Source organism: Carcharodon carcharias, chromosome 8 (genome assembly GCF_017639515.1).
Source record: "Carcharodon carcharias isolate sCarCar2 chromosome 8, sCarCar2.pri, whole genome shotgun sequence".
NCBI classification, from domain to species: Eukaryota; Metazoa; Chordata; class Chondrichthyes; order Lamniformes; family Lamnidae; genus Carcharodon; species Carcharodon carcharias.
This window is the reverse complement of record NC_054474.1, coordinates 23,019,445-23,037,772: the sequence shown is the minus strand read 5'-3', so window position 1 is coordinate 23,037,772 and position 18,328 is coordinate 23,019,445. Positions and strand designations below refer to the sequence as shown.

Genomic DNA, 18,328 nt, shown 5'->3' with positions numbered 1-18,328 from the left:
GTAATGCACAGTAATCTAATAGGTTAAAGACACATCATTTGTTACCCAGTTACTTCTGCAATTCATTATTCACAGGACTTATTTTGCTTCCCTTTGGAAAATTTCTCTGCATGAAACTTATCATGACATCAAGACGTATTTTTACCTCTTGTTCTGTTTCCTCAACAACTTCTACTTCAGCCACAAGATCCTCCTGCAAAATTTGAAGGGAAGATAGAAAGATTCAACAAAGCAACAATCATTCTTCAGAACAGTAAAGTATCACTTTCAAAACTTCTGTCTCCAATGCTCACATTGAAAGTGTAAGTCAATGTGCCTTGCCAGGACTACCACTGCGTTGCAGTGAATCGGGGAAAAAGCAAATCATTATGGAAGCTCCTTTCACTGAAAATATAAAGGAGTGTGGAATGTACTAAGTGCATCATTTAAAATATCATGTGATTAGTAGTGCGGCAAAATAAAAGATTTTTGTTCGGAATGCCTGCTTGTGTCACACAAAGGGCTCATTACCACTTTGATTTCTATTGTGTTTACCTTTAGAGAGAAGCCAGTATATGACCTAAGTCTGTATAGTAATTGTGATCTGGCTCGGGCAAGTGATAGCACAGCATGATACATATATTTTGTTCAGACTGCGCAATCCTTTATCCTATATGTCACACACCAGAGAGTAACAGTTCCCAACTTGCCTAAGATCACACATGAATGCAGAAAATACTTACAGGAGCAGCCAGTGCCTTGCCCGCAAGGCATAGGAGAAGAATGATCCAGGCCCTCATTTTGGTATTTTGAGATCTGAGAAGGAGCAAAAACATTTGGTTAAGGAATTTCATAAAACAGTGCAACATGGAGGCAATCTGCAAACATTATTCTTCAGGTCACTTAATATTTTACATGTTTAAATATGAACTTTGATTCTAAGCATATAAAAGTTGATATCTTCTTTCCTGGAGGAATAGAATGGGAATTTGGAAGGGGATGTTGGGATGGACCCATGGGACGTGGAACATGGGGTGGACATGGAGTGGTCAGGATGATCATGAAAGGAATGAGAAATATTAATGGGATGGTGCTGGGAAGAATGTGGGTGGATAAGAAAATGCCAATAAGAAAATGGTTCTGTGACCAGAGAATGGTAGTGGGGTACTTATCAGGAGAAGATTGAGTTTCATAATTCTCTAAATAGGTGCATTGTGCCTTGTGTTTCACTGATGCAACCAAGTCTTTTTAATTCAAATCACTGCCTATAATTTCTTGCTATAAACGATCTGGATTGGCTGGCCCAAATATTTTTCCTAAGTGTTAAGTCAATTCTTATTTTCCAAATACAGAGGCTGCACACCTCGCATTGGTTCACTTCAATTCCTTTTTACTGTACTAAAGTCATTGAATCTTTATCTCTCCCTTCTGTCCTTTTACAGATGACTCAGTATTAGCAATTTTGCCTCTAAGTCAGAAGGTTGTGGCTTCAACTCACCATTCCAGAGACCGGTGGACATAATCCATATTGACACATCAGTGCAGTACTGGGGAAGCGCTGCATTGTTGGAGAGATGCTCGCTGAGATAAGACATTAAACTGAGAGCCCCATGACACAATTTGACGGGAAACATGTTGGACAATGTCCTGGCCAACATGTACCCTTCAACCAACATCAGTAAAAGAGTGTTTCAAGTCATTTAACTCATTAATCTTTATGCTGCGTGCAAATTGGCCGCCATGCTCCCGACGCCAATGACTCCCTTCAATGGCTGTGAAATGCTTTTGGAAATCATGAGCTAATGAAAGTCGTTATACAAATGCAAGCTCTTGTGACCTCATTATGTTATTCCTGGAATACTTTATTTTTGTGAATTAGCCTCATGCCAACCAGGAAACGCTCAAGTCACAAATAATCTCTTTAGGATGAAATGGCTTTTTGGCGAATCCAGGTGTAAAAAATTTAGTCTATGATCTAGCAAGCTAAAACGAAAACTCATACAAAAACACACAAAAGAGCCGATTCCCGAGGAGACAGTCGGTTTAGGAGGACGTTAAAAATAAGAGGCGCGTGAAATATTCCTTTCGAAATTAACATTCGGCTCGACAGAACAAGCTGATAATCAAGGGCTCAAGAATGTGAAGCGCCCTCATCCGAACATACTATATGTTTCATTGGCTTGCTGGGTAATTTGAAAAAGACCATGTTTTTGAGTCGAGTATGTGATTTAAAAGACATCGCCCTGTGGGAGGGCCACTGTCCGGACAGAGCTTTTAGTTTGGACTCTTGGATAACGACTGGATCTGGACGGGGTATATCGCAAAATGACTCCAGGATCATGGTCCGTTGTATTTAGGAAAGATTTGTTTTACATTCACTAGATTTTTTCTGTTTGTCAGGGGAAGGAACCAAGAGATACAATAGGATTTGAAAACAATCGTAAAACTCAATATCGATGGCACCGTGCAAGGTTTTCAGTAGTCTTTAAGATGTACAGCTTACGAACTAGAAATTTATCATGTCCGTGTTTCCTTACGTTTTCTTAGACACCAGGATAATCAAGACCTAGTACTTGATTCCTACTTGCACTTCCACAAGATCAATCTGATTTTCCCAGTTATAAGGTTAACTTCTCGGATCGGGAATGGGTACAGTTTTTGACTGGGTGGTAGGGGTTGGCGAGACTCATGCACTTACTTAATCGCTTAAGTGGACTAGACCAGACATATTTATTTTCGGTTATGTAACCTCTCCTGCCGTCCAATAGTGTATTATTTCAACACTTTGTGTGCGAGAATTGGCTGCGCTGACAGGATTACCGCACGCACGGAAACAGGCTCTGGGTCTGTTTACCTTGGAATAGCAAAACGTCAAAATGAGTTTGGAGACCAGAACATCAAGTGCAATCCCTGCCAGCTGTTCATGTGTAGGGTAATACTCGCTGCCACGTCTACAGATTCACTGGCTACAGGAAATCCTTTCAAGTCAAATATTTTCAACAAGAGCCTATTGAACCCCGTCCAACCCCGTTGATGAACCCTATTTGTACAAGTCATTCGATGTAACTCTCCCGTGTTAATCAGCTCTTCAATGACAATGGAATCTGTAAGATTCATATTATGAATGTTACATCTTAGATTTATTTAAAGGCACATTTCCCCTGCTGCCAACAGTTTTTGTTTTGAGAAAAATCGTGGAAAACACTCCCCAACTACCAACTCAAATAACAGACAAACACAGTGGCTGTATATTGATATTTCGGATCAGCTGCGAGGGTCTCAGTCAGCAGGGAGGTAGAACAGATGGTAAAAGCTGTGCTTCAATTTCATCATGGCAACATCACTTGCAAGCAATGCAGTGGGGTTTGCACGTGCAGTATGTATTTAGGCAAAAGTTGTAAGATTATGTCACAGTATTTTGTAACAAAAAGTTTCAGCATGTCATGCAAATACCGTCCCGTCGCGCCCCCACCCCCCCCCGCCCCCCCCCCCCCCCCCCCCCACAGACAGGCAACCGTTAGGACGCATTTGATAAAAATGAACAATTAACTAATCCAAACTGAAATCAAAAATGAGGTAGCATTCTTGCCTCAGAATCACTTGAACAGTAGGTTCAAGGCATACCCCAAAGTTTAACCGCATAACCTAGGCTAATACTTCAGTGTTAACTGCAGAAAAATGAGGTTAAACGAAGGCTTCATTTACTTTTTCAGATGGGAATGGCATTATTCAAAGATAAATCTTTCTCCTGGCAACATTCAACCCTCAATCAATACGGCTCAGGCACTTTCGCCTGTCATTTGTTTTACTGATTGTGCCACCTTGCAGGGAGAGAATTGGCTGTTGTGTTTTCCTACAAGTGATTATACTGCAAGAAGATGATTCATTGTCTCCGAAGCACTTCGGTAATTCCCGAGGACATGAAAAGATGTTATGTGGATGCACGTACTTTCTGATTTGCTACAAGAATACAATTTGAAAATACTCCCAGGGAAGAAAAAAAGCTGCAAATACTGGTATTCGAAACAAGAGAACTGTTGGGAAATATAATATAGATCAGTCAGTAAATGGAAAAAAGGCTTGCATTTATATAGCAGCTTACATGACCACCCCCATTTCAAAGCACAGTGCACCCAATTAAGCACTTATGAAATGTACTCACTGTTGTAATGTAGGAAATGTAGGAAACAAAGCAGCCAATTTGCATACAGCAAGCTCCGACAAACAACACCAGATATTCTGTTTTACTGATGTTAATTGAGGGATAAATATTGACTAGGATACCAGGGATCACACCCTTACTATTTGAAAGAGTGTCATAGTATCTTTTATGTCCACCTGAGAGAACAGTCAAGGCCTTGGTTTAATGCCCCATCCAAAAGACAGTACTTCCAACAGTGCAACACTTCATCAGTATTGCAATAGAGTGTCAGCCTTGCTTTGAGCACTCAACACATGGGCCAGGATTTTCCAGCCCCATCACAGGTGAGGCAGCACCCCAGCCAGAAGTCCATTGACTTGCAGCAGGACTGGATGATCCTGGCAGCAGGCGGGTGCAGAAAATCCTGCCCCTGGAGTGGGACTTGAACCCAGAACTTCCTAAGATAGAATTGAGAATCCACATTTGCTTGATTGATGCTTTGGTAAGCACTTCAGAATGTGGCCCGATATTGGACACATACTGAGGCTTGTTTATAGTACTCAGGATCCATGCAAATCAGGAATTCACAATGCCTCAGTAATCCATTCACAATATTCCCTGTAACTGTACTATTGACATCTAGATTAAAGCCCACACCAATTTCAAAATCAAAAGGTATATGACTAGATGTTGCCCCAAACTAAGAATTCCTGCCTTTACTTCAGGAAACCTTGGTTTCCAGATCCGGTCAATTTTGTTTAATGTTTTGGGGTCCAGTAGTGACTGCCATTTGTCTTTTCCCATCTTTCAACTTACCCTCCCAGTCATAAAGGATCCTATTCTCATTCAATTGTATCACTAAAAACAAGAGAAGTCTGCTTAGCATGAATGAGCTTAAAACTCACAAAACACACAAAACAAAATACATTTCACTCTCTCCATTTGTTGAAAGTGTTGATCTTCTAGCTACTTCTGCTCATGTGTTCTTTGATGTCAACATGGAAATACACGGGTAGCTGCATACAATTAGATTTGAGCTATGTGTTGGGTGATAAACAAAGGAATGAAAATGAAAACAGTCCAAAATCAAAAGGTAGCATTTGATAAATCATGTGAGCTTGCAACGCATGCTTGCAACAGTATCACACAGTACTGGCCTTAACTTGCTGAATGAAATCAGATGCATCAACATGTCTAACTTTTGATTTAGCACGCGAACTGTAATTCTTTGCTTAAATATTTACTAGTACAGTATCTGCACAACCAATTTACTTTTAACAGGAACAATATTTATTTAGTTACAAGTAGATAAGGTGTCATTTGGGTAACATTTAGAGGACAGTGATCATAAGATTTAGCTTAGAATTAGCTTAGCAAGTGGAAAAGGACAAGAAGCAATCCAGAGGAAAAATAATTAATTGGGAGGGGATCAATTTCAATAGAGTGAGAACAGATCTTGCTCAGACAAATTGGAATCAAAGATTGGCAAAACTGTAATTGAACAATAGGCTGCCTTTAAGAGGAGATAGTTTAGGTACAATCAGAGTACATTCCCATAAGTGGGAAATGTAGGAGAAAGCTAAAATTCCCTAGATGATGAAAGAGATAGAGATAAGATGAAGTAAAAAAATGTGCGTATGGCAGATGTCAGGTTAATAATAAGTGGAAACCAGGTTGAATGTAGAAAGTTCAGAGGAGAAGTGAAAAAGAAAATAAAAGCTGCAAAGAGAGATTATGAGAAGAGCCCAGCAGCCAGCAAAAAAAGGAATCCAAAAGCCTTCTTTAGACATATAAATAGCAAAAGGATGAAAAAGGTCAATTAAGGAGCAAAACGAGGGTTTACACATGGAGGCAGAGGGCATGACTGTGATGTTAATCAAGTATTTTGCTCCAAGGGAAAAAGTGCTGCCAAGGTCATGGTGAAAGAAGAGATGGTTGAGACACTGGATGGGCTAACAATTGATAAAGAGGAGCTATTAGAAATACTGGCTGTGTGACAGTTGATAAGTCACGAAGGTCAGATCAGGTACTGAGGGAAGTAAGGGTAAAAATTGCAGGGGCATCATCCATACTGACACCACTCCTTAGATACAGGGATGGTTCCGGAGGACTGGTGAATTGAAAATAGTATACCTTTCAAAGAAGGATGTAAAGGATAAACCCAGCCAGTCAGTTTAATTTCAGTGGAGGGAAGACTTTTAGGAATGATAATCCAGCACAAAATTACCTGTTACTTGGACAAATGTAAATTAATTAAGGAAAGCCAGCGAGGATTTGCAGGTCACAATTTCAAAATTTGTTTACAGATGACATAAAACTCAGAAGCATTGTGAACTGTAAGGAGAATAGTGATAGACTTCAAAAGGCCATGGGCAGGCTAGTGGAATGAATGAACAAGTGGCAGATGAAATTTAGTGCAGAGAAGTGTGAAGTGATTCATTTTGGTAGCAAGATTGGGGAGAGACAATATCAAATCAAGGAAACACTAATAAAGAGGGTGTAGGAGCAGATGGGCCTGGGGTATAGCCACACAAGTCAATGAGGTTGGAAAGCCAGGTTGAGAAAGTAGTTAAAAGGGCATACAAGATTCTGCTCTTTATAAATAGAGGCATTGAGTACAGAAGCAAGAAAGTTGTGGTGGACCTTTATAAAACTTCAGTTTAGCTTGAATTGGTGGATTCAGTCCAATTTTGGGCACCACACTTTTGAAAAGATTTGAAGGCATTGGAGAGGATGCAGAAAAGATCTATGAGAATGGCTCCAGCGATGATAGATTTCAGTTATCTGGATCGATTGGCGAAGCTGGGGTCTGTTCTTCTCAGAGGAGATTGAAAAGATATTTGATAGAGGTGTTCAAAATTATGACAGGTCTGAACAGAGAGTAAATAGGGAGAAACTGTTCTTGTTGCAGATGGGTCATGAACCAGAAGACACAGATTGGCAAGAGAAGCAAAGGCAACATGAGGAAAGCTTTGTTTACATAGTGAGTGTTTAGCATTTGGAATGCATTGCCTGAGAGTGCAGTGATGGAAGATTCAATCATGGCTTTCAAAAGGGAATTGGATATTACCTGAAGAAGAATTTGAAGAGCCATACAGAAAGGGGGGTGGGGGGGGGGCGGGGAGGGGCGAGTGGAGAGGGGGTGTGGTGGGTGGGAGGTAGCAGCGGTGGTGGTGGTGGTGGTGGGGACATAGGACTAGCTGAATTACTCTTATAGAGAGCTGATGCAGACATGATAGGCTGAATGGCCTTCTGTTCTGTAAACATTCTGTGATTCTGGTTGGTATTTATTATTGCTGTTATGGTTCTGACCATTAGTATTTTATCCTTTTATATTACTGTTAGCTATTAAAGCAATAAGTGCAATTTCCTACTGGGAATTTTAATGATCTGTCTATCCTCTCTGAAGGCACGTTTGTGTTTTTGATGTTGTCATAATGAGGTGTGTGCAGTGTAATTATATACATCCCTCTCAGTTGTAAGACTGTACTGCCTTGCTTTGAAAATTATCACTGTTATTTGTGTTAAAAGTAGGAGTAATTATCAATAGTGTAATCCATGTTGAGCTTGAAAATATTCTTTATTGTAGAACCAAGCATACGGGGTAGGAAGGGTATGTTTTCCCTCAGACCTTACCAAGCACCTTCTCTGAATCGGCTTATCTGTAACATACCACTTTTTTGATGGGTTAGATTACTGCTTTATGGGCATTTCTTCACGAAAGCACGATACAGACAATTAATGAAAATATATCGTCTCTTGTGACCTTAAAATACAAAAAAGATTCAATTGGAATTTTAGTCAATAAATAGCCTGGGGAATGTATATACCGAAAATGAAAAATAAGTTTCCAATTGTTTGGAAGATGATATGAACCAGCGTCAGTGATGAAACCAGAAAATATTCTTCAAGATCTTGGACTCTGCTAACTGGACTTGGGTTTGACGTTCCGCTGTTGGGTGCCCATAAGGTGATGTGATTTCCCCACTCGTGAACGAATGGTTTGCCGTCACACGTCAGGTCTGTCTATCTTCCCTGAAGATGGCCGATTGGTTCTGGTCACAGACTTTTTTTTCCCCCCTCCATCTCCTAACATGGCTTCATGAAGAATTCTTGGAAGAATTCCACCAACAACAAACGATTCCACCAGCACTTTCTCAGACCTGAGCATTGTATGTAGGTGTTTGTCACTGATTAAGTGTGTGTGGGGATACACAAAACAATTTGAAGATAAACTGGACATTTCCAAGTCAGCTGTGATTTAGCAGGACAGAAAGGAGATTCCTCCTTGTCTGTTCCCAGGGCACTAAATTTAGAAGCAGAACGCAAGTGGACAGTGTGATTCTGATGGGAAGGTTAAAAAAATACTCCTGTCCACGTTACAGTGGAGGACACAGAGAACTCTACGTTTTAGCATCGTCCTTTATTTAAACTAGAAGCCTTTGAACAAGGAGCGGTCTGTGCACATTGTCCATGACTAACCCGTGTGATATCTCTGGAATCGTGCATAATACAATTACAGGGAAAGGCGCAAAACACATACACACACACACACACACACACAGAGGTCATCTTGTCCAGTCTCTTCTTTCATTTGGAATTCTTCCGATGATTCAAAAGAGACGGATGTGCGGAGTGGTGTCAGTATCAGCTCTGACAGAAATGTATCTGTTCTACACTTGTTTTCTTTGGGAGTCAAGAATGCGGAAATATCTGAATTCAAAGACTAAATAAACACCAAGTACTGACCTGTGAACGGGCTTCATGTGGTGGAGTTCCTTGCATTCCCGTCTGATGCTCTGGCCTCGGCCACCCACACCCCTGCCCCAACCCCACCCCCCGCCCCTCCCAAAGCCAACATGAACCTGGACTCGTTTGGGAAGTAAGTGGGAGTGGAAAAGTCATGGTTAAATGATTAATAGTTAAATTCAGCGGGGATACTCTAACTCCTTGCTGCAAATAACGGTCTGAATCGCGAGGCAACCTAAATAATAGAAACTCAACATCTGCAACCATTGGCCCGATGGAATTCAGAAACAAATTTCCCATTTCTTGCCCTGCAAAGGTGCCTGGTTCTGCTCTGTCCTGCAGAGCTAAATGACAGTCTAGATTAACATACACCGCTTGGGGATTTCTCTCCGCAAACCTTTAAGGGTATTGGCGGATTCCTCCACAGGACATTCTATATTCTATTTTTCTGTGAAACTTAGGTCTCATATGCAACGGTGAAGCCCCAGAAGGTAATTTGGAAGGAATGCAGTTATTAAAGTCATTTTTTATATTGATGACCTGGTCGTTGGGACATCAGCCTTGTGTAGTTCTGACTCCCCCAACTCCGAATTCCTCTTTCGACCGAGTTAGCCCGTGTATATTATTTATTTCTGCTAACCTTTTATAAACATATTGAACATACAAATCGAACAAATCGGATTGACTAATCGATCTCGTCGAAATTTGAGACATATAAAGCAGCGAGTCAAGGCCGAGTTTAGTTTATTAAAACGGCGATTTCCCCAGTAAATCGTTTCCGTACTACACAAAATACGTCGTGCGTTAAGTTAGGAAACTTTTTAAAAGTTATAGAATCGTGTTTTACTGCTCTTTTTTCCTATCGAACTCCGCATGTCCATATATAGTGTTAGTATATACATGGGGCACACATGGATACTTGCCAAAATACATTAATCTGTGCTGAATGATGTATCGTTATGGTACGCCTACTTCAGCCCAATAAGAGCTGTTGTGTTTTAATTTTAACCTGATAGATCATGCCCATTTTCCTCCTCATACTCTCCCTCTTGTTATAGTCAGGATTAAACTGTCAGGAAGGGCGGTAAAAGCAGATTCAATAGTAATTGTCAAAAAGAAATGGGGTGCATTCTTAAGAAAAAAAAGCGGGATGGGAGGGCCACAGGGAAAGAGCAGATAAGTTGAACTAAAGAGCTGGCACGGGAACGACATACCGAATAACTTCCTGCCCTGTATGATTGTCCCCCTCTTGCCCCATCTTTTTCACCCCTCCCATCTCCCCCATCCGTCTCTCCTCCCTGTTATTTTCTCACGACAATGTATCACAGTCCCTCCGCCCCCTCCAAATGGGAAGATAATTATTCTCGGTAGATTTTGAAAAGCACCCCCCTCCCCGCCACCCAGTCGTCTGCACCTGCTGAAATTGCCCAGCTGTAACTATAACCCCACAACCAATGCAGAGGATCCACTCAATGGTCCATCCGGACAATCTCTACAATCACCGGCGCCCACACCGCACCCCCCTCCCCCCCACCAACCCCGCTACCCATCCCCCACCGCCACCCCCTCCTCAACCCAAGTTTGTCAAAATAAACTTCAAAATGTGTGTGTGTGTGTGTGTGTGTGTGTGTGGCGGGGGGTGGAGGGTGGTCGGGGGGTGGGGGGGGTGGGTTGGTGGTGGTTGGGGTGGCTATACAACGATTCCACCCGAAGTGAACATTGAAAATGGTACAAATTTATTTGAAATCGCCCCTGTTCGTGTCCTTCGTACAAAGTGTACATAAAACTGCTGGTTTATGGAAAAATACACTTCGGTGGTTATCTCCAGTTGAAAAATCTTTACCTTGAAAAGTTCCAGATTTACATAAAATAATTATTCCACATTGAAAATGGGCAAAACTGCAGATGAGATGTTTCTCCGTTTTGTGAAGATGATAGAAGTGAGGGTTTTTAAATACATTAATCGAATTAAATAAAACACACTCATTTACAGAAATCTGAATGTTAAACTTACTAACAAAAAGAGGCTAGTTAACATTAGATTTTTTTTAACACAGACATTTGTGTTAACAGCGAGACTAACCGGTCATGGACGGTTACTGGATCACGGTTGCCACTGTGGCTTGAACGACTCTCAACACTTCAAAAGAAGTTTTAATTACAATAGACAGCTTCCATTAAAAAGGACCAAGGGAGTGGTCTCTTTGTTGTCGGGGAGAGGGAACGAGGGTTCAGCTCCTCCGCCTCTTTTGTTTGCCTATGTGGCAACAGTTTACATCTGATCCTTTGTCCAATCAGTCACATACGAAACTTCATCTCAATTCCTGTACCAGACCTTTATCACTTGGACCCCGCCCTGAACTATAAAGGATCACTTTCCTTGCTCTGGGGGTTGTCTATGCCTGAACCGTAACAAAATGCAAGAGAACCCGGTTCTGAGAGTTACGTTCTCTTTCCTGAAACAAAAGATCGCCAAATAGGATCAAAATGGATCAAACCACCTGTTTTGTAACGGGATTCACTAAGCGTGAAACACGTTTAGAAATGTATTCAGGAAAAAGATCTTTCAACTTCTCAGCCTCCAGATCTAGTTCACTAAGAATACACTGAAGCCAAGGACACGCTAAACGATAAAGAATTTTGCACTCTCCCTACAAACAACAAAGGAAATCCTTTAGAAATAACTCATGGACCAATAACAGTAATAAAATCTCTTAACAGAAACATGCCGACATTACTAAGCCGCATTGCTTCGTAAGTCAATGGAAGTGTACAGAAGTGACAGTAAGATATAGTTAAGCACCAACAAAAGAACAGATTGCCAGGAAAAGCTAAGCGATGGATAAAAGAATACAATCTCAAAGTAGGCAATTTGCTTTTAGTAATTTATCACGGATCAAACATATTGGCAGAAATGCTAAATGAAATAGCTTTGGATAGAAAACAAAATGTGTAGTCGTACCTCAGAAAGAAGACTGAACGGCAGTGAGAGAGCACCAGGCTAACTGAGGCAATGGAAGAAATTCACTCTTTAGAGCAAGCTCGCAGGAAATGAAGCAATGATATCCCTGGTGGGCTGGCTCTCTCTCAGTCCCTCCCTCCCCCTTCAAATTGTTCTGGGTAGAAAATCAAATGCATAGTTTGCTATTGGAATGCACCCTTTGCCGCAGACCAGAACAATCTATCCACAACGTCCTTTGGGCAGATTTATCTCTCTATTTCCCAAACTCTGCACGTTAAAATGAAACAACACCGTTGTGTTTAGTTATTCCCACTCGGGCTTGTGTTTGTGAATTATATCAGTGTCTATGGATTTATTAACAACTCATCCGTTGCTTCAGTAATCGGTGTTTTGTGTCTCAGCTGATTATCTGGCAGTATCTGAAGAACAAAAAAAAACATCTGGATTTGTTTTATATGGGGAAAAAAACTGTCAACGTGGCAACTGCATATCTACGTGGTCCAAATTTTAAATTTAAAGAAACCCAATGATGAAAGAAGTGCACATAATTACCATAGCCCATCTTAGTAGACGTGGCTCACAGCTGCACCCTCCATAAACATGCTCCAGCATAGCTCTGGCAATGGAATTCACAGATTAGCTCCTCAAGAATGTACTGCAGTGCCATTTGTTTTGTGCATTTCTGAAATAAAGATATAGGATTTTCTTTACAAAAATATAGCTTTTAGTTTGAAAATCTAATTTTGGAAGATGTACCAAATCTAATTGTTCAAATTGTAACCTGAATCTTTCCAGGATCCTTGCTGTGTACTTCTTCCTTTGCATTTGCTGAGACCATGTTTATAATTCTAACTACATCAATAGAGTATACTTATTATCCACATCATGTTAAAACTAAAAGGTTAAGGGAGCTCTCTCCTCTGTGTCCCGGCCAATACTCAACATAAAAAAATCAAATTATCTGAACATCGCATTATTGTGGGTGCTTGCTGTGCACAATTTTATGTGCTGTGTTTTCTTTTATTCATTCTCAGGATGTGGGCATCACTGGCCAGCCCAACATTTATTGCCCATCCCTAACTGCCCTTGAGAAGGTGGTGGTGAGCCGTGTTCTTGAACCGCTGCAGTCCATCTACATACGAACATCCAAATTAGAAGCAGGAGTAAGCCACTTGACCCTTCAAGTCTGCTCCGCCATCCAATAAAATCATGGCTGATCTGATTGCAACCTCAACTCCACATTTTCTCCTACCTCCGATAACTTTCCACACCCATGCTTATCAAGAATCTATCTACCTCTGCCTTAAAAACATTCATAGACTCTGCTTCCACCACCTTTTGGGGAAGAGAGTTCCAAAGACTTACAATGCTCTGAGAGAAAAAAATTCTCATCTCTGTTAATTTTAAATAGTGGTCCCAGTACTAGATCCTCCCACATGAGGAAACATCCTTGCCACTTTGGCCCAGTGAAGACTCCTCTGGATCTTATATGTTTCAATCAATTCGCCTCTTACTCTTCTAAACTCCAGCAGATACAAGCCTAGCCTGCCAACCTTTCCTCATAAGACAACCTTTCCATTCCAGGTATTAGTCTTCTCTGAACTGCTTCCAATGCACTTCATCCTTCCTTAAGTAAGATCAACACTGCACAAAGTACTCCAGAAGTGGTCTCACCAATGCCCTGCATAACTGAAGCATAACCTCCATACTTCTGTATTCAATTCTCCTCACAATAAATGACAATATTCTATTAGCTTTCCTAATTACTTGCTGTACCTGCATACTAGCCTTTTGTGATTCATACACTAGGACCCCTGGACACCTCTGCATCTCAGAGCTCTGCAACCTTTCACTATTTAGATAATAAGCTTCTTTTTTGTTTTTCCTGCCAAAATGGACAATTTCACACTTTCCCTCATTATACTCCATTTGCCAGATCTTTGACCACTCAGTTAATCTATCTATATCCATTTGTAGCATACTTGTGTCCTCTTCACATGTATTTCACAAGAACACTTCACAAAGGTACACCCACAGTTAGGAAGGGAGTTCCAGGTTTTGACCCAGTGACAGTGAAGGAACACATATATAGTTCCAAGTCAAGATGCTGTGAGGCTTTGAGGGGAATTTGCAAGTGGTGATGTTCCCATGCATCTGCTGTACTTGTACATTTAGGTGGTAGAGGTCGTGGGTTTGGAAAATACTTTGGTGAGTTGCTGCAGTGCATCTTGCAGATGGTATGCACTGCTGCCACTGTGTGTCATTGCTGGAGGGGGTGAATGTTTAAGGTGGTGGATGGGGTGCCAATCAAGTGGGCTGCTCACCAGAGAATTCCTAGCCTCTGACTTGCTTTAGTAGCTACAGTATTTATATGGCTGGCCCAGTTCAGTTTCTGATTAAAGGTAACCTCCAGGATGTTGATAGTGGGGATTCAGAGATGGTAATGCCATTGACTATCAAGGGCAGATGGTAAGATTCCCTCTTGTCAGGGGTACTTGTTCCCTGGCACTTGTGTGGTGTGAATGTTACTTTTAACTTAACAGCCCAAGCCTCAATGTTGTCTGGGCCTTGCTGCATATGAACACAGACTGCTTCAGTATCTGAGTCGCAAATGATGATGAATATTGTCCAATCATCAGTGAACATCCCCACTTCTGACCTTATGATTTAGGGAAGGTTATTAATGAATCAGCTGAAAAGGTTTGGGCCAAGGACACTACCCTCAGGAACTCTTGCACTGATCTCCTGAGATGATTGCCCATCAACAATCACCACCAGCTTCCAATGTTTCCTACATTGAAACAGTGACTATACTTTAAAAAAATATTTAACTGGCTTTAAAAGATATTCTAAGGTGCTATATAAATGTAAACTTTTTTTTACATCTCCCAAACTCAAGCACCATGTTCATTTAGGACCGATGTGGTGGCCAGTGTCACGTCATGTCCAACATTAGAATTTTGCTTATATTCAGTTCCCACTGCCTGTTTATGTCCAATGCGTTGAGTCTGTTCCCATTCAAAGCCTACTTATATCCATTGAGATATTTCTATACATGTTCATTTTCAAGTTTATACCTTTGCAAAAGTGCAATAATTGCTCATTGCTATCCTATCCAAAGGAACAGTAAGTAGGACATTCAGCTGTTTGAGTCAGTTCCACCATTCAATTTTATCATGGCTGATATGTACCTTAAATTGGTTACTTTGCTTTGCTCCATAACCCTTGATATGCATACCTAACAAAACCTTATCGATAGTTTGAAAATTTCGATTGATGCAGCACCCACACCCGATTTTCACTGCCATTTGTGTGAAGAAGTGTTTCTTGCTTTCATTGCTAAAAGTACAGTACGTTCACTGAATCTTTTCTTTATATTGCATGCCTTCCAGTACTTTAATATGCCATAATCACTCTCACTCCCTGTGGCATACCAGAATCCTCTGTGTGCTCCAAATACAATACTGTTCTGGCTGATGTACCACACCATTTCTGAGCTCATATAAGAGCTCCCTTACAATCTCTAAAATTACTTTCCATCCTCAGATTCAACTTGACCATCTCTCTGCTCTGACATCCCATGAACTGCCCTCTGGTCCTTGACCTACAATCTCCATCTCTATCATATATTACATATATGATTCATTATATCTTTTTATAAATGTTGTTGCAATTCTTTGTATCCTATGAAATATATTCATCTGATGATACATTTGTGTAAGATGCCCTTCTCCACTGCTATCCCAAATTTTGAAATTCATTTGGAGGTCCATGTCTAGTTGGCAAGAGTGACTGCCATAATCTCTCTCACAATGCTACAACAAATTCTATCTCGTATTATAACAACAAGCATTATTCATTAACGTCTTTCACAGCAATGTCTTAACATTAAGATAAGGAGAAGGCATAATTGAACAGATCTGCGATTCCATATTGTCATCCTACAGCACTTTGCTTATATCTCTGACTACCTCTTTGTAGCTTTCTGTGTTGATGTGTTCATTGCTTTCTTTGTCATTCTTTGCATGCTGTTGGAATTCTTTTCTATATATGCTTATGTTCCATTTTGTGTTTTCTGTCTGTACCTCTGTGCACTTTGGAAGGCAAAAATGTACCTAATGTGAAAGGATAAATGTATCTGGATTACTTGAGAGAAATTTATCGAAGAAAAAATAGAAATGCCTGGTAAGCAGTATCAGATTCAAAACTGACAAAGAAATAGCGCCTGACTCAGTTAAATTTCATGGCTCATTGGAGGTAATGGTTTGAGACAAATGTTTCAATCAGGTTTACGAGATGTGTTCATGAAAGCAAAGCTAAGGCATGGTTACTAACATTCTAGTGTCGGTATCTCATTGAGTAAATATTTGAACAACTGTTGTCACCATGTTGTGTGAGTGAGACAATCCTATGGCACACACAAGCAACCTCTTTTAATTATTTCATGGAAGACATTGGTTTAAGATGAAACATATCCTAGTTCAATGAACTAATAAGAGTAACTAGCAAATCCTGCATTTTGTGTGTTGATAACACAAGCAACTGAATGCCTATGCTGCTTCAATATTAGGAAAAGCATTCCACAGTGTAATGTTAAGACATATAGACCAAAAATTCCTATTCTCTCCTGAGATGATTGATCTCCACTGGGACAATGGTTAGGATCCAGCAATTGGCCTCATAGCTCCCTGAATGAGGAAATGTCATCCAAAGTTGCCATTCCAGACTGGTACCTAGTGGCATTTCCTGCAATGTATCTATAATATTGGCTGAGAAAAGTATCACATTTGATGGGTATGCCCCTCAATGTCACATGAAGGATGATAGGTTGGTCACGATACCTGGAAACTGCTGATGAGAATGTGAGATTGTATCTGAACCTGAGTCAGGAGAGGAGAGGGAGAGGAAAAGAGAAATTGAAACCTGTGTGAAAGATTTCTGGTCAAGTTTTAGGGGACCTTCTAAGTGAAGGATTACCTTCGCTTTCAGTTCTTTCAACTCTGCTAATATTTTATGGCTCAAGCGGATTCCTATTTTTGGCCAAGGCACAGGTGAAATAGAACATTGATATCTGTCTAGTCTACGGATTCACATCTTCTTATCAAATAGCACATATCAAGCAATCGTGAGGAAAACATTTGTTTACTTCAGTCTGCTGGTTGATGGATTAAGGAGGAAGTTGAGGGAACACAAAGCCATTGCCACCGAGTGGAATAACTTTTAATGAGCATTTGATATTTCATATATTATATAATCCATTCAGCAGCATGGAACACAATATAAAGCAAATTGGTATAATGCTTGAAACATTTGGAAACACAGGCCTTTGTTTCATTTCAAACTACAATGCTTGATTACAGCTGTCTTCACAAATTTGACAGCTATTTAAAAATATGCAGTGTACAGTAATTTATGAAAGTTACTGAAGGAAGCAGTTAATTTTAACATATTATGAGTGTCCATTCCTAGGGGATAATATGAGACTCGCCACTACCTGTCAGTAATATCCTCTAATTTACTCTGAAAATGATAGGGTAGAGTGCCCTCCAGGTGTGATAATTAATGGTCACAATGTAGAGGGATCAACATAACAAGGTAAGAACTGTAATAACTGACCGAGAAACATTTGTATGGTTCCTTCACAGTTAAAAGAGTCACATAAGTCAAACTTTATGTTTTTCTGATAAGTACTTTTTTTCTTTTGTGTCTGACTATTACTTCATCCATTTCTTTCTCTTTCCACTTTCTTTGTTCTTTCCCTGTCTAGTGGATTATTTTGGGGTGCACACACAAATGGCACTTTACCTATTTTGCACAGAAAATTCCAAACTGCAGAAATCTTAAAACCAATCACAATAGTGCTTAGCCAGCTGATCTATTAAACTACGCCTCCATCTCAGAGACCTTTAAAAAAAAGATGCCACCAACAAATCATTTACTTTAATGCACTTTCCTTAGCAGAGAGATGGAATCACCTAGCACACCTCCCCCCAAGTCTTGACTGTGGAATACACAAATGTATTTTCACCCTCAGGAGCTCAGAGCCATCAGCACAGTTCCCTCTGTCTGAAAATCACTTCCATATATATCATGCCTGTATGGGCCTGAGAACCACACCAGCACAAATCCAACTACACAGAAGCTTAGGACTACTCCAGCAAATTATTACTCAATGTATCCCATTGGTTGGTAGTTCAGAGCCATTCCTCAGAAGTTCCTTTATTTGAGATCTTGTGGCAAACGCTATGCTAGCCCTTTACATCTTTCTCTTGCCAGCACTGTTAGCATCACTGCACATCTCCTTCAGGTCAAAGTCACCACAGAGTATCCTCAGCCAGATGACAATGCAGGTCCTTCAGTGCATAGCCCCTTTCAAATTGGAGCTTACAAAACTCAAAACATTATCCGCCAATGAGCGGTACACTGCCTTCAGCTTAAAATTAATCAATCCATGTTCGTATTCAATCTCCATATGGATGGCTTCCTACAATCAGAAG

General features: G+C 40.5%; 1 protein-coding gene across 1 annotated transcript in view; it reads right to left on the bottom strand.

Moving 5' to 3' along the window:
- The window catches only part of sparc (secreted protein, acidic, cysteine-rich (osteonectin)), a 29,218-nt gene extending 17,249 nt beyond the window's left edge, over positions 1-11,969 (bottom strand). The window contains exons 1-3 of the mRNA XM_041193855.1: positions 11,832-11,969; positions 723-795; positions 146-193 (exon numbers count right to left, since the gene is read on the bottom strand). Of these exons, the coding sequence (XP_041049789.1) occupies positions 146-193; positions 723-779 (105 nt within the window). The 5' untranslated portion in view covers positions 780-795; positions 11,832-11,969. The remainder of the gene's footprint in view (positions 1-145; positions 194-722; positions 796-11,831) is intronic.
- Positions 11,970-18,328: the final 6,359 nt, after the last annotated feature.